The sequence below is a fragment of the Pyrgilauda ruficollis genome, unplaced genomic scaffold, assembly GCF_017590135.1.
Source record: "Pyrgilauda ruficollis isolate IOZ18807 unplaced genomic scaffold, ASM1759013v1 scaffold13, whole genome shotgun sequence".
NCBI lineage: Eukaryota > Metazoa > Chordata > Aves > Passeriformes > Passeridae > Pyrgilauda > Pyrgilauda ruficollis.
In genome coordinates this window covers 10,557,109-10,581,033 of record NW_024511432.1, presented here as the reverse complement: position 1 = coordinate 10,581,033, position 23,925 = coordinate 10,557,109, and the positions used below count along the sequence as shown (strand labels likewise).

The window sequence follows — 23,925 nt, the reverse complement described above, 5'->3', positions numbered from 1 at the left end:
AATGATTGTGCTAGTACTAGCTCAAAACCATGGTATTGATAAAGTGAAGCTGAAACAGGATTTGAGACCTTTGATAGGGCACAGATTGAATTCATAGATACAAGATGGATGTTGTGCCTCTTCTCTGCATAGAAATGTTTCTGTGGGAAAATGTAATTAACATTCTAGAACATAGATTGATCTTTGCATTTAAAATAGTTCTGCCTCTATTTTGCTGCCTCGTGGTCTTTACATATGTACTGGTATAACACAGGTGCTGCATGAATATATGCTCATGTGTCATGAGATAACATCAAAATCACCAACAGCTTCAGAGACAGGGATCTGTAACCCAGGAAATGGTTGCTTAGACTAAGCTCAGAGAGGACAATGGCAAATACCATGCTCTACCAAATTCCATGCATCAGTGAACTTTATTCTATCTTCATAAATACATGGTAGGGATGAAAAGGAAACATTTCTCAGATTTACAAAAAAAAGCACAGCAAGTTCCACAGTTCTGGTTTAGGGGAACGTTAGAGCCTTCTCTCTCAGGAACTTTATTGGAGAATAAATCAGAGTTCTTTAGAAGACTCTCACTGAAAAGACAAAGTGGCAATAAGAGAAATAATTGAATTCCTTATTTTGTTTTACATAGCCAAGTTCATTACCTTTTTTTTCCTTCCCTCTCTTTTTTCCCCCTCTCTTAGCTGTCTGAGCAGTGCAGATAAAAAGAACTCTCTTTGCTGGATTTAACTTCTGTGTTGTTATGTAAAGCTTGATCAAATCCTTTCGTCTTAACAGACTTAACTGGCCAACAGCAAAAGGCTCGGGATTCTGGGATTAAGATTGTATTTGGTAAGAGGACTGGTGCATTAGTGCTTTCTTTTGAACTATACAAAGAACAAAGTAAACATCAAAAGCATTAAGCCATGAGAGCGGATTGTTGACTCAATGTTGCTGCATGACAAGAGGTTAGAACTCAATAGCAGCAACTCTGTTATTGAGTGCTGTGCAGAAAGAAACGGTTTGCCCAGCATTGTCTATTATATCCACCACCTGCCTTTGATTCTGCTGCTGGGCAAGTCGCTAAATTGAAATTTTTGGATTTTCTCTTATGTGGTCAGCGGAGAGACTGATTCCTTAGATAAGAGACACCAGTGGAAACCTCAGTCTCATATTACTCTTACTCTGTTTTCCTTCTTCCTCTTTCATTAATAACACAACAATTGGGCATGCTGGATATAGGTTCTTCAGTGGATTTGTTTGCATCTTGCATTCCAGGTGATTTCCCAGTGCATTTCAGAGCCTTCCACTTGGCAGACTTGCAGTACTTGTGCAATCTGCTGTGGCTGTGTAGGAATGTCTCGTGCTCAAACTTCCTTGTCCCCCAGTTTCTGCACAGGAAGGATGTGCTTCATCACCCTTCACATACAGAGCAAAAGAGCTCCCATTGTTTCTTCCTGGTCCCTAGCTAGAATAATGGGTTACCAGAACTGAATGGCTGGGGATGGCTCTGGAAGAAGTCACAAAAACTAGCACAGACATGAGGAGATACTTCCCATTTTGTGTCGCTGGAGAAGCTCAAATGGCAGGCTGGAATTGATTGCAGGATCAAATGGCAAGTCACTCTTCTGCCGTGGAGACAAGCAGGTTGTTCAGAAAGAATCTCCCATTTTGAACGCTCAGTAATGACATCCCAGTTCTCCCTCAACTCTGCTAGGCATAAGTAAGCTTCTAATGAATTGTTTGAGAGTCCTGCTCTTGTTTTCCAGTACTTTTTTCACCTCCTTTCCCTGGACCCTTTTAGAAATTTTTGCAGCCAAAATTTGTAGACCAGGAGAGCTTTCTTATCTTGACAACTCCATGTCTTTCTGAAATGAACTGGGGTTTCTCCATCTTATCTCTTGAGCATTTAAAAACTTCAGAAAGTTCAGCTCAGGAAGGAACTCCTGATGCAGTCCTCTGATGTAGACTGATTGTATAAAGGGTGATTTCTTCTTGTCCCAGTACAAGCTCTTTGTAGCCCTGTGGGATACAGCTGCCTTTTGGAGTTCACAGTGAAGTCTTGAGCTTCACCTTGATGCCTAACCTATTGTCCCAATTATTTATGCAGTAATGTGATTTCACATGTCACTGTTCTCTTGAAAAGTATGACCTAAGTGTTTCTATTAATCAGAAATCTTGTGTATCTCTTGAGATCAATCTTGTCCTGTAGCTGTCAGAGGAGCTGCCTCTTACACTGATAGCAATCTGTTTCCTGTTTCATTTGTCAGCCAAGGGTGATGTCTTGATTATTATTCTCTCAACAGAAGACTGGAGAAGATCCAAGCCTTCCTGGTGCCTTATCTGAACATGATATCCAAAGCCCTGATGAAAGTAATGACAGAGCTTGGCCTGAATCAACAAACCCAATTTTTTATATATGTTTCCCAAGACAGATGCTTCTAAATCCCTAGATGTAAGATGTTCCCTGTTTTGGTACCAGAAAGGACAAATTATTCAGGTCATCTTCTTGCTCATTGATATTAGAAAGCTCTCCAGCAGAGTTCAAAGCACATGTTTTTGCTGAAAAAAGAATCTAGGAGATCTGTAAAAGGGCTACTTGTTGCCCTTTTCACATATTTACAAGCTGTTATGTAATTTTTAAACCTGCAATTAAAGCATTCTGTATTCAGCAAAGCAGAAAAGTAATTAATTATATTCTTAACATTGTTGTATGTTTTTCAACATTTTACTAGTGTGTGCAGTCTGTCCTTCACGTCTTCCTCCCCAGCATCTGTGGTCGAGTGGGAGCTGAGGTGTGGTTAGCAGTGCTCCAGCATGAGGAGCTGTGTTATTTTTGACTTTAATAAGAACTGATAAGCAAACAAGGAACCAATAACAAAGAATGAACTGGTGGTTTAAGGCTGCTGATCTGATGCCCAGCTCTGACAGCCTGCCTGGACCTCCCAGCTGCACATGCTTCCACCTCCACACTGATCCCAGACATCCCAGTGATGGGAGCATGTTGGCTTCCAGGGGGATGCTCCCTTGGCTGCAGCATCAGGGGAGGCATGGGGGATCATCCTTGTCCAGTGCACCCTGCAGTGAGGCTGCTGCTGTGTGAGATTACTCCCTTTCCTCTCTCTCTCCATTCAGGAAAGATTCAGTGAAGGCTTTAGTTCCTGGAATTTTCTCTAAAATTAGTAATTGAAAGAATATTTGTTGGGTTGTCAGCTCAGAGGAAGGGTGGTAAGGTATGGTACTTGGGCCCAAATTGTTATAAACTTGTCAGCAAAGGAAAACTTGAACAAGTATTTTAGCTAGCTTTAGTTAACCTTCTGATTGCCTGGGAGACACTTTTTACCATACTTCGTTAATCTCTTAACTCTAATAAATTAATGTATTGTCTAAGCTGAGCTGTGAATACGTAATAAAAGGCAGTTCATTCAAATGGCATTCCTCTCCCTAGTTAATGCTTTCAGATATAATAGTTCTTAATTTTCTAAAACTTAAATAATTTTCTGTATTTTATATACATGAAATTCCGGTGTATTTATAGAAAAGGCATAGATTGCATCTTGCACACAGGCAAATTTTCTTTATGTTGGCACAACTGTTACTGCCTATATGGTACTATTGATGCAGTCTTGGTGCTTCACAGAAAACGATGGTCCCTTCTCTCTCGGGTTAAACAGAATACCTATTTATCCCTGACACTGCAAATAGAGTGTTAATAATTCCACCTTAAAAGTGCTCTTGTGGTCAGCCTTCTGGGATGTTATATGGGAGCTCTGCATTTTAAGGACTTGCTGCTAATCCTATGCACTTACCATAGTTTTGCTGTGCATGAGTACATGCTATGTGATCACCTCAGACTGTTGATCGCTTGCTCACTGGCTCTGTTTCTTTCTGCTCCCAAGAGGTTTCTGCTGTATCCTTTCCTACTACTCAATATGACATGGAACAACTCTGAAAAATGTCTTTGGCCACAGGGTGACCTGCTGGCAACAGCCCCCATGTGTGACAAGCAGCAGGTCCCTGCTGAGGCTGGCAGCTGATAAGCTGGTTACTGTGGGTTGGAAGGAGCAGCGAAGGACGTGGGGGTGTGGGGAGGAAGGAGCAGGGGAGAGTGCCAAGAGAAAACTGCTTAGTTTGGCAGTTAGAATAAAAGTCACCAAAGAACATGAGACTGGTAGGATTAGCAGAAGTTTTCCTGTGGTTGTGCACAGATCCAGGAAATTATAAGAAGCAGGTAGGCTGCTTGCCATGAGTGGGAGGAAAATCTTACGGCATGAGGCACTTTAAAAAAAAAATTAAAAAAATATAAAATTGTACAAGTGTTTCTTAGCATTAGCTGTTCCAGTTGAGGGGGGTTGGTATTTGGATCAGAAGCTTTTACTTCTGGAGCTGCTGTTTCAAGTGCAGCCAGGTCAGTAGTGATGAAAGACTGTTGCCATCCAACGGTTGCCCATGGCCTGTGTGTAATGAGTTTGTGGTCTCCAGGTGTTTCCAAATGAACCTTTACAGTGTGTCTAACAGCTCCCACCCATGTTGGCAAGCAGAGCACAGAAAGGCAGTGAATAGTAGGCTGTTAGGACACCTCAGAGGGTGAGCTTTCCTCCTCACACTGAGCTGCTGCTGTGTGGAGAGCATGTGCTCTCCTCCCCGTGTCCTGCGTGTTCCCTGCACAGAGCATGTCACTCCCTTCAGCTGGCACCCCACCAGCTCCTACTGGTGCTGCCTAACAGGCTGTGATAGATGGTGTGTTTTGTCTATGGTTTGAGAGTGTTCTGGGTTAGAATCCTCTGTATTAGGCTGGGAAGATCATACCTGCTGCAAGTAGTAGTTTTGCATTGATCTCTGTGTTCAGATCATTCTACACAGCTGGAAAGTTGTTACATTGAACACGAGCAAGTTGCATGTTTGGTTCAGGAGCAGCCTAACAAGGCTGAGAATGAAGCTTGGGATTTTCTGCAGCCATGTCTGTCCCTTAGAATATGATAGAGAGATGATTACAAAGTATAGTACTCAAGAAAGCCTTCCAAACTTACAAGTAGTCTATATTCTTATGACAGCTGAAGAAAGCCAAATGTTAATAGGGAAGTGAACAAGCACCTCAAAAAAAAAGCAGAGTTGATCCTGAATGAATATCTTAAATATGGAAAGCTTTAAAATAATATTATATGCATGGTATTTATAATAATATTGGTTTTCCATATTCTTTCCATCTACCTAAGACTGGCAACTTTTCCTTCTGCTGTGGAGAAGCTAATGCTCTTCCTGAGTGGTCATTTTAAAAATAATCAATTAACAATAAGAATATTCTTTTATTTTCAGCTCTGGGGTAGTCACGAACTAGTTTTCTAGAAGGCAAAAAGTCACCTGTTGATAAATCTACACCTACAGATCTCTCAAGCTGCTTCTCTTGTAGCATGTAACCAGACCATCAGGGTGAGTGTGGGAAGCAGAAGAATGGAAAGCCAAAAGGGTGTATCTCAGGGAGATGTCATTGAAGGCAGGAGGGCACTTGGGTTTGCCTTTGGCACCTCAGAGGTGAGCGAGGCATCGTGGTGGACGTTGGGCAGCAGGCTGTGGTTAGTGTCAGTGTCAGTGAGTGCAGCTCAAGGGAAGGTGCCTGTGGCAATGGAAGGTGCCCTAAGGCAATGGAAGATGTCCTGTGGCAATGGGATGTGCCCTGTGGCAATGGAAGGTGCCTGTGGCAATGGGATGTGCCCTGTGGCAATGGAAGGTGCCTATGGCAATGGGTGCCAGGGGCATGGGACTTGTTGTGGCTTGTCCAAGCTGCCTGAAAGGGCTGGGTCCGTGCTGTGGGCTCACTGGCGGGATGAGCTGCTCCTTCGGGCTGGGCTGGGTCACTGTCACACGGAGTGCAGGGCGAGGCAGGCTGTGCACAGCTCTGCTCCAGCTGTGGGCACAGCTGGCAAACCCTACCCCAGGGCTGTCCTGCTCTCCTGCCTCAGCACTGCTGGGTATGAGCTCAGTGTGCCTGGGCAGAGGGTGCACTCGGGCCCCTGTGAAAGAGGAGCCCCTGTCTGTGGGCACAGATAAAGCTGCACATGGGCAGCAGTGTAATAATGTACTTCAGCTTTGCCCCAGGACATCCACCACCAAGAACAAAGAATGAAATATGGGAACAAGTCAGGAGTTTGAAAACAATCTCTCTGGAAACATGATGAATACCAGTGGTTTCATTTATTCTGCTTGAACAAAGGTCCTTTTCTACTTTTAATTTCCCAGCAACGATTATTACCAGTTATTTTTCTTGTAGCTTTGACCACAGTTCATGGAGGTTTTATTAAACATATTTTTGAAAAGTGATTCAAAATGCCATTCTTCTCTGACTCTCTTGCGACTCTCTCCTTTTCTTTTTTTCTATTTTTTTTTTAGTCCATGTGAAGCTAGTGCATATTTCCCGTCAAAGATTTTGGACTAGATAACACTCTCGTGCTGGTGTTCCTAGAATTATTCCAGTTTTTTCCCTTATAATTGAAAGAAGTTTTGGCCTTTGATATTTCAGAAGACAACATATATGTTTCAGATCCCTTGCCTTTACATGAAAAACTGCACTCATTTTTAGAAACCTTGAACTGCATTTAATAGGCAATATGTCCTGCTGCAACTCCCAAATATTCCTGTGCAAGTTTTCTTGTGTTTCACTGACCTGTGGCAGAGCCAGGCAACTGAGCTTGAGTGCTGCCTTTGCTGGGGTTTGGTAGTTTTTGTTTAGATGCTACATGCATGATTCTGTTAAGGCCCTTCTCTCCTGCCTGTGGGGATTTCATGTCTTGGACTGGCTCATGTGTGGACCCACATTATGACAGGATTGAATGGTTCTTGCATTTCTGGGACTGAGTTTAGGAGCAGTTGTTTTATACAGATGGCCTGCCTGATGGATGCAGAGTTGGACAGAAGGCTGAGCCTTGTGCTGGGTAAGTTTAGCCACCACAACCCTCTGAACCTTGCAAACTCTGGGGTGTGTGGATGCAGAGCTGTGGAGGTAATTTCCATGACAAGCATGTTGCTTTGCCAGTTGCTGTTCCAAATTCAAAGTGTGTATCAGGGTGCTTTTGTGTGTTTCAACTCCACTTCTGCTGCAGTAGCTACAGAAACCCAAAGTTTTACCTCACCAGGCAGAACAAGTGCCCTTTGTTACCTAGACAGATTACAGGTTTTTCTAAAGTCTGCTCTTCATAAAAGCCCAGCTTGAACAGTGGAAATTCTGACTTGCCTCAGATACTGAGGAGACTTTTATAGTTTCAAGTAGCTCCAGGGTTATATTTTAAAAGTTGAATTTCATCACATGTTTCAAGTTTGGTGGAAAAAAAAAAAAAAAAGCATGATATTTTTAGCAGAAAAAAGTCCCCCCACACCTTTTTTCTTAACAGATGTTTCATCTCAATCATATCCAAGCCTCAAAGCACAAGTAGCAGTCAACCTTATTCTCCTGTGGAGAAAGAGATAAAATGTCATTTGTTTGGAAGACAAGCTTTTTTTTGTAACCACAACTAGTTTGTGAGTAAAAGCAAATAATAAATGCAGCACTGTGGGGTTGTGGAAATGAACCTGAAGCAACATTTCTGCTCTTGAAAGAGCTTGGAGTCCAGCTGCTCTTGTTAGATGGAAAGTCCCAACCCCCAGTCTACAAAAAAAACCCAACCCAAAACTACCAGCATTCAGTTTTTTCTTGCTTTGTAAATCTGATCCAGCAATCCAGGTCCTTTTACCAATAAAACACGTCATCCAGAGTTCTCAACTTTGTACCAAAAAAGGATTTAAAACTGTAAAGGTAACAGAAAGAGAGGAAAGGAATAGCAGTTGTAAACTGAAATATCCAGAAGTAAAAGAGCTGCTACCCAAGGAATTTCAGAGGGCTCTGGAGGAGTGGAGAGCATTTCTGTGCGTGGCAGCCAGGGCTGCACTTAGGGCTCCGTGCTGGCACGGGAGTTGCTGAAGGAAGCCAAGGCAGCCCTGGACTCTGTGCATGAAAGATATTTTTAGGAGGGAGTTACAGTCCATCCTAAGGATATGGAGACACAAAGCTGAAGTGTGGCGCTGCAGACCCTTGTTTTGCTATTTCAAGGAGCCTTTGAAGAGAGAGAAGCCATCCAGGTGTGGTAGGACACTGTTGGCAGAGTGGGAATCAGACCAGTCCTCTCCCTGTGCTCCTGCAGGACCCCCTGGGAGCTGCCCTGTGCCAGGCTCCTGTGCCCTGCAGGGACAGCTGCCCAGCCCCTCCAGCACATACTTACTGCTGCCCAGATTTCAAGATGCTACATCTGAAGGTGAATTCACAGTGACAGCGTCTAGGAGAATATCACAGGATCTTCCACCAAAGGGGTGGCTCAAAGTGGGAAGCTGAATCTTGAGTTGCAAAGACGTGGGCTCTCTAGAGCAACAGGAGGAGCTGGCTCCTCCTGAAAGGGTGTTCCAATCATGCTCCAAACCATCTCCTTTTCTGTGTTTGAGCAGTATGTGGGCTTCCATCTCTGGCTGAGGTCCTTAGGCTGTACTCATTACCAATGGTGAGCAGATACCTCCCTTTGCTCTGGGAATTGTTTCTCTGATGAGATCCTGCGTACTCTTCAGACTTCAGGGGCTTGGGTCAAGCCTTGATAAAATTTATTTCTCTGCATGTTTAGCAGTATGTGATGTATGATCTCAGTACTATTCCTCACTCATGCAGAAATATGAAAAGAGACATATGTGCACATGTATGTGCCTGGACTACTAATATTAACCACAGTAATGCTTTCCTCTTGTTTGTGGATCAGTCTCCCCATTCTCCTCCCCCCAGCCCCCAGAGTAATTTGGGAATGCCTTTGAGGAACGCTTAACCTGCTACTGAATATGAACTATTAAAGAGTTGTCAGATCGGTAACAATTCATCACAGCCAAACTAATGTTACAGTGTAGGTTGACAACATTGCTCTCTGTAACTGGTTAGTTCTCTGAGGGTCAGTGACATTCATCCTCATGGGAAGCAATTCTGATGAATTGAAAATTACAGTTCAGATACCTTTAGAGGCCCTGTTATCACAGCAAAGGTGGTGGAAACACATTTTTCTTATTGAACAACCAAGCTAGATGGGAGCGAGTTAATATCAAAGACTGCATTATTAATAAGATTACCTACTCAGTCTTCATTTGAATAAAAGGTTATGCAGGGGCTGATTTCTTTTCTTCTTTTCCTTTCCTTGTGAATCTCAGGGGGAAAATATCCAAAGAGACAAAGCAAAGGCAAAGGAAATTTAAGATAGAAAATTCTATATGAATGTGCATGTCTGCAACTTACACTGAGAATGGATTTTTAAAAAGCAAAATTGTTACCAGTTCCTAACTTAAATCAGTGTAGGACCAGCTCAAGAGAAGTCTTTTTGCTTTCGTTTTAAGTCACAAGCGATCAGTTGATGTCCCATCTGTCCATGTTCAGTAACTAATTTCAACACTTCACAGGCCCATTCAGAGCCCTGGGACATACAACACTGTAAGAAAGTGGTAAGTGGTCCATATGACACTGACAGTTTTCACTTAAGGAACACTTACCATGTTAAATGATACAACAGACTGCATTCTGTTCCTGTGGGTTTTGATATGTCCACTGATCAAACAAAAATCTTGCTTCTACAGGTATCATCCTGAGCTATTCTGACCAAAGCTTATGGAGATTCTTCCCTGCTTTCATCTTCTTTTTTTTTTTTTTTTTTTTTTTTTTAAACTAGGGGTGGGGAATGAGAAATTATCTTCTTTGATCTCCAATGAGGAAGGGAAAAAAAAAGACTGTTCTGTTCAGGCTTTTGGCTAACACAACAAACAGTGTTTAAAATTTAACTTTGCTTAATTAATTAGTAATTCTGTTTAGTGCTGTCTGATCTTCATCCAAAAGGTATTTTGAAGCTTGAGAACTGAACATGAAAGTGTTTTGGGTGAAGATGGTCAAGTAAGGCATTTAATCTGGCAGTTTCTGTTGATGAAATACAGCCAGTTGAGGAACTAATTGGAAAAGGGAATCATAATCTGGCAAAATTCAACAAACTCCCTCCTTTCAGCAAACTCACTCCAGATAGAGTGTGGGAAATCTAGGTTTAGTGTTTATGCATGTATGAGTTACACCCTGGCTAGCAGAGAGAAATCATATTGTCTTTTGTATCTGCATCTTTAGTACAAAACCTTTTTTGCAAGGAAATAGCAAAAAAATCCACCCCCCTCTCCCCAGCATAATAGTTGAAAAAAAACAACCCAAAGCCACCAAACCAAAAAAACCAGACCTAGATAGGAACCTGTGAATCTGCATCAAAGTTTGGAAATACTTCCACTTAGAAATGTCAAATTACTGGGATTGGCAAGAGGAATTGAACCTTTAAGGGAGATGGTGTTGCACAGACCTGTGAGTTTGACTACATTTTATTGAGGAGAGCAACTGTTCTCTGATTTTTTGATTGAATTTCTATTTAGCCATTCCTCACTGTCCTAGTAGTGTCTTGTAAGTTAGAACCATGCCTGAATATTTAAAACATATTTTGATTGTCTATTTTTGTTGGGAGTTTGGTTTGGTTTGGTTGGGTTTTCTTTTTTTCTTTTTTTTTTTGCAAGCTGTCACAAGGTCTGAGTCACTACTCCTCTGCTCTGTCTCTTCCTGGTGCTGGCAGTAGGTCTTGTGACATTGTGACTTCTTTTCCCCTATGGTTTTTAGCTGAGTCTTTAATTTGTGTTCTGACTGTCAACAAGAAACCGTGGAAGAGAACATAGGTTCTCTCCATATTTTCAGGTTGAAATACCCATCCCAGATTGGTAGGAGGCACTGCTAGTACAGCTTCCTCTAAATTGGTTTTGACTTGTCCCACTGGACGTAAAATGGACAATAATTTCCCTACAGTAAGTTTCAGAGAAGGCAGCTTGATCTTTGTTGTTTTGGAGGGTGTGTCTAATTCATCAGCTTCAGCTTTCAGTCAGGGAAAGCTAAATACGTGTTTCTGGCACTGACCCAGGAGGAGCCTGTTTTTCTATGTGCTTGTTCTGGTGGCTGTGGAACAGGAATGTTCCTCCCTGATCCCATTCTCTCTGTGTTCATTTGCCACTGGAGAAGAGGGCCTTTGCTCAAGCAGAGTTATCTCCACCAGGGGTATATTTCAATCAAATCAGTGGAATAAAACAAAGTGTGCTTAATGGGGATGATGTTTCCTAATCCGTGGCCTCCAGGAGAACTTAAAAGTGAAATCTGAATGTGAATGTAATTGTTAATTAAAGGACTTCTCCTCAATTTAGACTTTCAAACGTGGTTGTTACTGCTCTGGTTGTTGCGCAGTCACTGAGGAATGTCAGTTATGAATGAATGTTTATTATGTTTGCAATGAGAAAAATGTTGGCAGATAACTTAGACATCAGAGACCTCAGATAAAACAATGAAATTAATTCTCTTTCTATCCCTTTGGTTCTCACAGTTTCTAAGTCCTGCTGCATTTGCTAGATCTTTAAATTGGAAGGGAAACCCTGACCCTATTGATGTCCATAGAAATTTCACTACTGAGCTTGGCCAGCTCTTGGAAGCTCAATCTCACCAGTCAAATATTGCTTCTGAAGTTCAATTTGACTGTTATAGAAGTGCTTATGACTTCCTCTCCTTGTCTTAATAGGTAATTTTTAAATTTTGCTTTTATCCTACTCCCTCACATGTTTCAGGTTCTAGTGTATGGTTTGTTCTTTTCCCCATTTACAGATAATTCTGTCCCTTTGCTTCCGGTAGTACTTTTAAGGAATTGCTGTGGAATCCACTCCATCCCAAATGAGAGGAAGGGTAATAATATTACACTTCAAAGGCTTGGTTTCATGTGTGGCAGGTGCTGACTTTCATAGGTGGTGACTTTCACAGCATTTTTGTCAATTCTCCAGTTTTACCTTTACTCTGCTTTCTCTCAGTAATGACCCTGACATTATGACAGGGTTAAGACATCACTGGTAATGTCCAGTCATAATTCACTGCTGTGGAATTGCACAACTTGTCCCATGGTTCTGCTTTTTGAGTTAAGGTGATGCAACAATCACATACCTTTGGAAAGGCTGTCCTTCCAAGGAAGTTCTGAAGTTGTTTGTCTATTTAGCCTGAGTTCTCCTAAGTGCTGTGCAAATTTTAGAGTTGGTAGCCCAGACTTGGACATTGATCTGAGTTGCACCCTTTGGTTCTGGCCTCAAGATCCTGTTAATCCATCTGACTGAAATGCAAAGTATGGTTGAAAACTAGAGTGAAGCTGTCCTTATTTGAGAAGGCATAGCATTTGACAAAGCACATGAGCCTTTGAGAAACGTGGCTCACACCACCTGAGTGAGGGTGAAAGTTTAAACACTCACTTTTCCACCTGAGTGCAGCTCTATTTTGGTGGGGTTTTTTTTCTCCCTTATTGTCAGATGCAGGATAGAGGCAAGAGAAAGATATTCTTTCTGCCTGAAGCTTACTATTCTAACTTCATTCAATACGCAGAGCACAGCAGTTGGTTTACCTAATTTCTGGGATATTTTGGTGATTCCTAAGCAGCATTTTGAATTATTACTCCCTTTCCTTAGGAATGAAAAAAAAAAACAAAAAACCAAACTCTGAAAAAAAAGGCTTAATTCTTCTGTGATGAGTCTTAATATCTTTAAACTGGTGCTCATTCTCTTACTCTTTTCCTCCCCCACTTCAATTATGAGCAATTGGGTGGTAGTAATTAGCAATTGTAGAGAGAAACATCTGCTAATACACTTAAGCCAGTGAGTTTGTTTTTCGTGAAAGAATGGTATTTCACAATTTTTCCAAGTTAATATTTTTCCTTTATTGTCTTTCCAATTTCAAATATTGTCCAGACCCATTTTTATAGTGTCTTAAGGTTATAGAAGTGAATACAAGACCATTAATAATGAACAAGGAAAGAACATAATAAAGAAAACATATGCAGTATTTCAATTCATGAAACATTCTGTAAGGGAACATTGTTTTTGAGAGCGTATGGTTATTCCCATGAGATGCAATACATATACTTTTTTTCCCCTCCAGTTGTGGATTCCCACAACAAGGGTATGTTTCTCTGTGTATTTGTCTATGTAGCACGTTCTTTTTGTCAGGACTTGTTATCTGAGCAGGGAGGTAAGTAAGTATTTTTGCACAGATGATGTATTGTATGCAGACTTAATTCTGATGACCTACACTTTGGAAACACAAGTCTATTAATTCTCCACAGTCCTTTGAGATAGCTATCTTGTCTGGTCTGGTTTAATATCATTGGCGGAGCTGAAAGGAAGTTCACATTGTGAATGTATCTGAAACCTTGGCATGCGGCTCACTGGTGGATCTCTGTTTACAGGCTGCCAGTTTTAACTGTCCCAAGCAGACATTCTCATTTTATTTATAAGTAGGCTCTGCATGTGTTTGTATCCCTCATGAAATTGAGCACATGTCAATAGTCAAAACTAAGTATAGCAGCAAGATACCAAACACTTCTCAGACAAAACAGTATATATTTTTAAATGTTCATTGGGTTTGGATAAGGCATATGGGGATATATGCAGAGACACATTGTTTGATCACTTGTTAATATTATTTTAGTATCTCTATATTGCCCTTTAAAGTTTCTTCAGTTCAATTTCATTTTTCTTTGCTGAACGAAACTTGACATCAGGATGAGATCACCAGATTTCCCCATTTCATTTGAGCTCCAAAATGAGTAACTGATTTCAAAGGATAATTCCCTGGAGCAGCAAGGCCAGTAAGTTCTTCAGATCAAAGGTCAGCGAAGCTCAAAGAGGATAATTTCTGGCATACAGTATTTAAACTCTCCCAAGGAGTGTACTGCAAGATGAATCCCCTCCTTCTCCAATAGTTGAACCCTTGTTTTTTGAGAAGACTAATTTGTCAGTGCACATTTTTCCTCTGTTACATAAATTATACATTAAAGTGAAAGTGAATTATACTGAACACACAAACTGTACATCCAGAAAGGCTGTTAACCATACCAGGGGAAGGGCTGCTCCTTCAGCAGAAGGTAACTCTGTCCTGTTCCCCTCTGCAGCACCTGCTGGGCTCTGGTGCTTGGTGCCAATGCCAGTGGCTTTCAGCTCAGTGCATGGTGGTGGGAAGGAGGGAATGCTCTGTTAGACACTTTGTTTTGACAGAAAACCCAGCAAAGGGCACTGTGGCAGGGAATAGCCACCTCCTGCTGGATCTGCCTCACAGTGCTATGCCTTATGCAGTCTGCCATGCATTGCCATTTGGGATTGTCATGAGGGATGCTGACCCTCAACAGATAAAAGACAACTGTAGGAGTCTTTTGGCCATCATGTGCTTTTAAACATTTAAAAGAATGTGTGATAACAAGAGTGGATATATTTTTCCAAATGGCTGTTCACTGTCCCAAAGAAGCTAGAGGTCATACCAGTCCAGCTTTCATTTATTTCACATTCCTTAGAGCAAGACTGGGAGGGATTGCAAAAGCCTCTTTTGCAGAAGTTTTTATCAGGTTATAACTGTGCTTGTGAAAAACCAGTCGCTGGTGCAGATGAGGCACTGAAAATCTAGGGGCGTGTCTGATAGTTATTAAGAACCACTATCAGTGTAACTGTCCTCGTTATGAAGGGCCAGATTACCTTTTAATTTCTTGTTGATTTTAGAATGAAGCAGCAAAGCTGGATTGAAGTAGACAAACAAATGTCTTGTGTTGTATGGGGGTCTTTTTTTTACCTTAGCTTTGAACGTCTAGGAATGTAGAGTTGTATTCAAAGGGCAAAGTGAGTGTAAAGCAAACAGCACTTTGTCAGATATACTTCAAAGTTATGTATTAGAAACAATATTTATTTTAATACCCATCTTACCTGTGGTAAACACTATACAAAAGCCTCCTAAGAAACAGTCCCTGCTCATCCAATAACAGCAGCTTAAAAGAATCAGGGAAGAAACTGCTGTGAAGCAGCTTTGACTTCCTTTGTCTGACCTTCCTACTTAGCTTATGTTTGGTGTAAGGAATCCTAACATGACTTGGAGTATAAATCAAAGCATATCAACATGTCAGTATGTGTACAATAAACACCATCAAATTGGTATAATGCAAATTACGTGTGTGTATTGGGAAGCTGGTGTTAGTATAACCTCAAAACCACCAAAGGTCAGAGCACTTCAAATTTATTCCCTTTTCTTTACTGTACATCCATCTTATATAGCATACCACAGTTTTGAAAACAAACAAACAAAAGTAATACAGTAATGTTAAATTTAGACAAACAAATGTAGTGCAGTGTGACAATGTGAATGCTGGGGCAGAAATCTTCTGGAATTTCTGAGAGTATGAAGCTATGGTAATGGGAGCTGTAAGAGTTTTATTTTGGTTTGTGTTCTGGTGGTTTGATTTTATTTTTTTGTTGGTGTTGTTGGTTGGTTGGTTTCTTGAAGCTAATTTTTCTATTGTAAACATGAAAGAAAGTCCTGGAAAATGGATAATTAGAAGTATCTTAACTTCTAGCATGTTAGTGACTTGCTTTCCTGGAAGAATGTTTGGGAGGCAGCTCAGCAGTGTGGAACACCAGGACAGCCAGTAAACGCAGTCTGAAATGGGTCACCCTGAACTGGAGGGGATCATCATGTCACCTTTTTTGTAAGGAATCTGACTTGATTGAACTGGCACTTAATGAGATGCTACTGCCAAAGGCATCCCCAAGAAACAGTTCCTAACACAGCATTAGGATAAAGGCTTTGGGTAGATGCAAATGCTGCAGTGCAACAGAAGAAAATGCCGACTTTAGGACCTGTGGTTTTGCAACTTTGCTGGGTTTTGGGGAGTTGGAAGGATTGCTGCTATAAGTAATGGAGTGTGGGCCTATCGTTGGCAGAGGTGTGTGGATGTTTAAAAAATGCTGTCTAAAAGTCTGAGGGTAGGGTTAAAAACTTTGTGTATATTTTCATAATGCTAATGAAGATAGAATTCGTTTTCTTCAGATATAGGGTTTCATCATGTGCAAGGCTGAATGCCCCTGCAGAAGCCAAGGGAACAACTATTAAGTTCTAGGCATTTGTCTTTTAATCCACACAAGAAGCATATATCTTTCTGTTATATATCTGATGTATGTTCTGATATGTTGTGATAGATATTAATATTGATGTTCTTTATGAGTGCTGTTGATTTATGCAAGTGCCTTATGTTTTAACTTGAAACTTGAGTGAAATATGCTATTTCATGCATTGAAAAAATGCAGCTTAACCTTTTTGGCAGGTAGTGTTACCTTCTTGGAAGGTGCTAAGCTTTGTGTGTGTTTGAAGAGTGAAACTGGAACAGAATGAGGGCTTTATTTCAGCTTCATTACTTCACTCACTGCTGGTGAATGTGATGGGTTTTTGCAATATGTCAGAAACTTTCAATATTTTGCAAATTATTCAACTTATTTGCAGTAACAGCTCTGCTATTTTATATTCTCATAATACTGTGTTTGAACTTCCTGTGACTCTAGTGATTGTAGGAGAGGCTGTGTACCAAAAGCTGTTGGTAGATTGTCTGCTGAAATTATCCCAGATGTGTAGTGAACACAAAAGCAAATCAAGTATAATGATCCTCTCATACAAGTTTGCTGATATCAATTTCACCCTAAATATAAAGACAGATTTGCAAATATGAGACTGCTTTGACGTTTCCCTATAAGCATTTTTTCTTAAATATGCTTTTCGCAGTGGCTTTGCCTCCAGAGAAGACAGATGGAGTTTGCAGTGGAGATGAAAAGAAAGCAGAAAAAGAAAGTGACACACGCACAAGTTCCAAGAAGCAACTGAAATTTGAAGTAAGTCCTTTGTATTTTAAAGTTTCACTGTACTGACATAATTATGGTAGAAAAATAACCTGTGGACCAAATAGTGTCATCTGATGCATGTTTATTGCTCCCAGTGTTTGTAGTGGGTGCAGGAGGCAGCAGAACTGGCACAAATCAGTGCCTTACTGTCAGTGCTCCAAATGAGGTGATTAGTGACACTTATTTCCAGGTTTGGAGAGAATCAAATGATAGTTATTTCTCTGCAGGATCTGAAATGCATAGTAAGAAGAAGCTTTCAGTTTAACCTTTTATTTATTAGGCCAGCTACCATATTATCAAATCTTTAGCTTGACTTTCATGGACTCTTGCAGTTGGTTAAATCTGCCTAATGTAAAAGATGCCTGTGAAAGTTTCTGCAATGATTGATCTTCAGTGCCCAGGTCTCCAAAGTGAAACAGCCCTGACCTGCTACATGGGAAATCCATCTGGTCACATGGCAGGAGTATGAGGGTGATGAGTCCTACGGGCTATTTCCTTGTAGTCTTGCATCTGTATAACATCATATAACTGTCAGACATTGTGTGCAGTTGGCAGGTTTTGTTTCTGTAGGGAGTGTTTTCATTAATATGAGTATGGAAACATGCAGTCACCCAGCTAGTGGGTTGTCTGTCTTGGTGAGGAGGAAGATATTCTGGCACCAGCAAAAAACAGCACAAATATTCATCTCTGCACTTCAGCCTTTTGGTGCTGTCAGCCTCTCTAAGTAATGGGCTTTGTGCTTCTTCAGTTGATGTTTCAAAGACCATGCAGGCACCTTGCAGCATGGCTGGAGTGTTCTTTTCCTTCTCAGTCTGGTACCATTTTATATTTTATTGTTTGAAAGCAGATTAGAGAGAGGTCGTTTTCCCATTGGTGTTGCTTTTGTGCCTTATGGGGAGGTGACTTTTCTTTTTTCCTAGGTTTGGGGTTTTTATTTTTCCCCACAGCTATAACTCTTTTTCTAGGCCTATTTTATATACTACCTTGAGTAGCAGACATTTGCAGACAGGAAAGGCATGATAAATTGCAATTAACAGTGCCTTGACATTTGAACGTTGGAGGACACCTGTCAACATGGTTGGTGCCAGAGGAGCTGGAACTCCACAGTACCAGCAAAGTCTGTGCTTGTTCCCAAGTAGTTCTTGGCATGCCATAAAGGTTAGCACTTGGTTCTAGGCACCGTGACTAATGCACGGAAGGTTTCCATGGCTCTTAACTAAGCAGAGCACATCCTCACATAAAGATGTTATGTTAGGCAATGTGGGACAGGGAAGTATTAATATGTGGCAAGAAACCAAGTATTGATATTTTTTTTCCCTTGTTCTACAAATGAAAGTTTTCCAGCAATGTAAGCTGGGAGCTGAGAGACTGGTAAATGCTTCAAAGGTATAAAAGAATCAGAAAGGGGAGTGCTGCGACGAGAGGTCTAAACCTGAGGTGAAAGTGATTTGGCTTTTAAAGGTGCCAGGAATGTTTATGTAATATGAAACTGTGTTTCCACAGTGGAGTGTGGGGCACTTGGCAGCTCTCAGCCGGGCTTGTTACAACTGAGAGGAGGCTGCCTTTGAACTCGGCAGGGGACGGGGTGCCCATAACTGCTGTAGGGAATTGGTTTCAAGTCGGAAGATCAACCAGGTGTTTTGAGGTCTATCATGTTGAAGCTATTTGGGGCTGTTTATTTTACTTGCATACAGTGACTTTCATTTTAATTGCACTGTAACTTCTCTGTTTTGCCTTTTTGTGGCTCTGGATAATTCTGATTGCACATGCCTTGAGAGACAGCAAATGATTTGCGCCCAGGTGACTGGAGTCAGTCAAAGTGCATCCTTTGTTCTTGGTTTTGGTTTGCGGATTTTTTTCTCCTTTAACAAATTGATTCTTTTAGGTTTCCACAGATCACACTCTCACTAACAGAAGCATAGTGAAAACAAGGAGCAGGCACTACTCCCAGGTTGTTCTTGCCAGTTCCAAGGCAGGCTCTGTTTCAGGAGCTTCAGTGGCGTGATATTGTACTGCACTAACTCTGACAACCTTTGCCCACCAAATATCAGTGTTGAGGACAGGTCTCTCTGGTGGGGATCTATGTCCACACTGCACTAATCCTTACTCCTGGCCCTGTGGTTTGCCACCTCTCTCTGTCAGTCTGCTTCTGTTGTCTTCCTCTTCCTGAGTTAAGCATAGTTTTCCTTCTCACATTTTAGTGGGGAATCTTACCATGTTTCAAGAGCTTCAGGGAATAGTCTTCGTGTACCTTTTCGTCTTTTCTACAGTGTAGTAGAAAGCAAGTTGTGAATTCCCTGAGGTGTAGGCCGGAGAGTTAGGCGTGTTGTGTGATTATGATGGGACCTTTGTTGTGATGGACAGAGACCTCTCTGGGACATACCCTGAGAGCTTCCTCCCACAAGGGAGGGAGGAAGGAAGAAAGCAAGCAGTCTCCTACAGAGAGTCTTCTCTGCAAACAGGCCTTTTGCTTTAGGTAATCAGCTGCTCTTTGCATGTTTCTTAGGAATTGCAATGTGATGTGTCTGTAGAGGAAGATAACAGGCAAGAGTGGACCTTCACACTGTATGACTTTGATAACAACGGAAGAGTCACACGTGAGGTAAGCAAAGTACAGCTGCCCCTTTATGTGCAGCACTTGCTAACAAGAGGAGTGTTTTATAACAGGAACATTTTTTGTACTGTGAAGTAGAGGTGTCCTGCCAACTTAAACAGCAGTTTCCATGGACCCTTCCCTCTTAGAAGCAATCCCACCAGTAGTTTGCTGTTTTCAGATCTACTGTACCGTTTTTTAAGCTGGTTGTTGTTTAATACCTGAGATCAGCCTTTAAAAAATAGTACTGGCATTTGAGGAGGAAAAAGATCTGAAACAACTGAACAGCTAAACACATTGTCAAAATAAACCCCTGCAAATGTATATTGTTCTGGCTTCTCTCCTGCTTTTCAGAGTTAAGCTAACCAAATAGCGAGGGTGCTTGCTGACATTCTTTCCAACAGTACTAACTATACTCTTCTATTGTTTTTATGAATATTGGGCTGATCTCTGCCTTTTCCCTCCGAGTATAAATACCATTGATGATGTTTTCTGGAGGACCATAAAGAATAGCTGTCAAAGCATACCTGTGTGTATTTTTTATTATCAGGATGTCTTCAAGCCAAATAAGAGGATGTATAGATTAAGATATAGTCCTTTTTGAGAATAATTTCTGCCCAGATTGAGTAATATTTCTTCTAGAAGAATGTCTTTTACTTGGGATTTATGCCGTGTGCTGTCATTGATTTTTGTGATGTGTGTTTACTGGCTCCCATGCCTTTAGATAATCAACTGAAAATCAAAGGCTTTTTTCTCTCTTAGATCTAATGCTGGTGCCTGTGACAATTGCTAAAAACTGTTTGAAAGCAATAGGGCAAATACTGAAAGTGTAGTGGCCTTAGACACCAAAAAGTCTGAAGCAAATTTCTTTTGACATTGCCAAATGTGGTGGTTGTTCAGGGTTTTTAACGTGTATTTGAACATCATTACAAGGCTATTTTTATTGTCTCTACTCTGATAGTGCTTTGAATAGTCAAGTGAAATCTGTGCCCCTCATGCATAAGAACAAGCAGATGAAAAGTTGCAGGCTAAGTCCAGAGTTTCAAACAGGAAGAAGAGATAGAGAGGGCAAGAAGGACGGGTGAGGTGAGGAAGTAGTATTTGTTACTGTTTGTGGAACAGAGATTAGAAAAATGAAATTACTTGCTTGAAGTCTCCCAAGAACCTAGTGGCAGATTGAACCCAGGTCTTTCAAGACCCAAGGCGAAGTCTTCATTACAAGATTATTGTTACTCTCAAAAATAGGGGAAAAATGCACAAAACCCAAACCCACACACATGGGTGTCTTTTACATTCAGGCATGGAATTCCCATTAATGTCAGTGGGGGTTCCATGTGCTGAACATAATGAGAATATGCTTTCAAGTATGTATACAATAATTACTTGTGATTATGTGGTACACCAAAGAGCTTAATTTGACTGTACTTTGCGAATATGTTACAGCCAAATTCTACCTCTCCCTGCTACAAGAGCAGACTACAGATTAACTGAAACCAAATCTGTGCAGGGATTGAATATTATATTGCTCTGAGGTCTGGAGGTTGCTGCATTGAGGCTTGAACCTGTGCCAAAAAAAATTCTTTCAACCAAGGGACCAAATAGGTTGATAATTTTCAGCTCTTTACATGTGACCAAAGATAGAAACAAGTAGTATGCACCATTCCAAATCTTCCCCTTTATGTCACACACCTCTTTTGCAAACTGTTCCAGGGCCATTTGTATAAGCCATCTTCTTGGTTATCTTCTGTTGAATCTAGGTGCAATTTATGAGGGTTTTTTTTGATCAAGAATGACCAACAATAGCAGCTCATAGATAATTCTGGCCACAAAAGAGGAATTTTAGTCTCTTAATATGACATAGAATTTCTTGTTCTCTTGGCCCCTGGGAGATGGGCAGACATAGTGTGCCTGATACTGTCCTTTTCCTGTTCCAGCAAATGACTTAATGAGGGGGAACATTAAACATTTGAATAGTTTCAATTAAAATTAATAAGAGAAATGTTTTCAGTTAAAAGTATGTGAAGTACATCGCTAGAGCAGGAACAAAATGGGCAGTCTGAGGAAGAGGCAGATCTGTACCAGTGCCCTTTAGTGAGCTGATGAAAACGAATTCAGAACCAGTCAGCTTTTCATAACAAAGGTCCAGTGTTCTGGTTAGAAAAGCTTAATATGGACCTTTTCTCCTTCTTGGAAAATTTCCCTTTAATGTCACCTGGATTTTATATCTGGATTTAACAGAGAGATTTTTTCAGTTAGTTTTTTACCTGTAGACCTGGAGGTGCTTTGCAAAAAGAAGTCAGTAGCATTATTCTTGCTTTTCACCACATTGTAAAAGTGAGACAGTGGAAAAGAAGTGGCTTGCCCACCCACATCCATTTCATTTGATTCCAAATCATTGTGTTTAAAATGCTGTACCTCGTGTCCAGAGAGTTTCCAAATGAATCCAGTGTTAAATTAAGTTTGTAAGACACACATAGGTGGGGAGCAATTTTACTTGATGGACTGAATGGGCTTTTTCATTCGAATGTACAAAAATTGTAAATAAGGTGCATATTTAGTCGATACAACTTCCCTTGGGTTCTACAAAATGACAGATCACTTCTAGAGCATTCAAATTCCATTTTAGTGAAATTGCTCCTGGATCTAACAACGTCTTCAGAACTTAATGCTGCTTTGATTTCCTCCTAGAGTCTGTATGACTTATTCTATAGTCCTTATAATTAGAAATTCACATCTAGTCATGCTTCGTGAAGGGATAGACCCGTTATGAAAGCACAATTATTGAGATGGCAAATTATAAATTAACATTACTGTATGTTATTAAACTTCTGCTTTTTCTGTCATAAAGATGACTGGTTCTCAGTCCTTTTTGGTTCAGTGAGAGATAACTTCTCCTGCTGTAATATGTATATTACAAAAGTTGGCTAATAACACTTCCCTTCATTCCATAAGCCATAAGAGGACAATTCATTATGTACAGCAGGCCTTTTTAGAACTGACAGCTGTGCTGTAATTATCTTCACATGAATATTTGTAATCGGACTTGAAACTTGGATAATTGAACTAATGTTTTTTGATCCGTGAGGTTTTATATTGAGCTCTCTGAATGTAATTATGCTTCATAAACACCAGCTTTTTTTTTTTTTTTTTTTTTTTTTTTTTTTTTTTTTTTTAACCAGTTCTTCCTTGTAAAATTGAGTTTCTTTGGCGAGCGGCTGCACAGGAATAAGCACACAAGAAAGTTGCTTGTCAGGACAAAACAAAAAAAAAAAAAAAGAGAGATTTCTTCTAGAGCAGCTTTTGAGCAGATAGCAAGTGAAGTTCCTTTTGTGTTCCAAATAAGAATGATTCAAAAATGTATGTGATCAAACAGAGCTGATGTTGCAATAAAAACATCCTGCTGTATGTAGAAATCAGACTACAAACAAAGTACAAATGAGACATTTGTATTTATGTTTTTCCAAGGGAAAAGTAATGAACTGATATCGATGTTTCTCTTCATGCATTTTTAATGCTAAAATTGTTCTTTGTATCTTACATTAAATACCCAATTTTTCATCTTATGTTTCCTTTGTGACTTGTTCTTTCCCTTTTTAGATTCTTTTACTCCTATACTCTGATGAATAAAGAGGTTTGAGGTTATATCTGCATTCAGAGCTCAGCACCAAGTCATTGACATTGGGGAAGGATATTGGCTTTTTGGGGCAACCATTTATCAGCCTGACCCTTACCTTGAAATCTGTTGGTTTGCACTGTGTTTGTACTAACTCAGGATATTCAGAAGGAACAATGAAACCAATGGATAGAGCAGCAGTGCCTGTCTATATCTGTGGCCATCATTTCAGTCATTAGAAATGATGGCTTCATGTCAGATAGAAATATTAACAAAAAAATATAACTTTCTCTCTTGGTTTTAAGGGGAGTCAAAGAATTCTCTCTCAGGCAAGCTGCAAAGACTCAAGCTGAATCTTTCAGTTTTATTAAACTCTTTGGTTTTGGGGGTGTTCTCTGGGGTTTTTTTGTTTATTTGTTATTTTGTTTTTTGGGGTTTTTTTTCTGTGGGGAGGCTGGTAGTTTAGGTTTTTTTGGGGGTTGTTTGTTGATTGGGATTTTTTTGGGTACAAATATCTCATTCTGTTAAATTAATTCTAAAGGAAAAATTATTAGTGTCTTCTACAAAAATCTCTGAGTTGCTAACTAGTCTTGTGATGATAATCTATACTAATATGGGAAAAATAAGGTCATGCCTATACTACTAATATTCCTTAAAAACAAAAAATAATACCCGGAATGGGGGCTTTCTCAGTCTCACGTATGTTCTGTAAGGAATGAGGAATACTTCAGTGCTCTCATTCTTTTTTTAGACCCATTGGTTCCTCTGAATGTTATAAATTTCTCTGAATGTTATAAATTACTGTTAATCTCCTACTGGAGATCCATAAAGTATTCTGCAGATAGATTGTGAGTGCAGCACACGTGTGGACTTAGCAAATGGAAATATTTCGGGCAATCTAGTAAATTTTCTCTTGTTAATATATTTTGTTGCATTGGCT

General features: G+C 40.4%; 1 protein-coding gene across 1 annotated transcript in view; it reads left to right on the top strand.

The window, feature by feature from the left end:
- NKD1 (NKD inhibitor of WNT signaling pathway 1) overlaps positions 1-23,925 on the top strand; it is a 105,876-nt gene that overhangs the window by 70,854 nt on the left and 11,097 nt on the right. The window contains exons 5-6 of the mRNA XM_041458809.1: positions 16,664-16,770; positions 19,286-19,381. Of these exons, the coding sequence (XP_041314743.1) occupies positions 16,664-16,770; positions 19,286-19,381 (203 nt within the window). The remainder of the gene's footprint in view (positions 1-16,663; positions 16,771-19,285; positions 19,382-23,925) is intronic.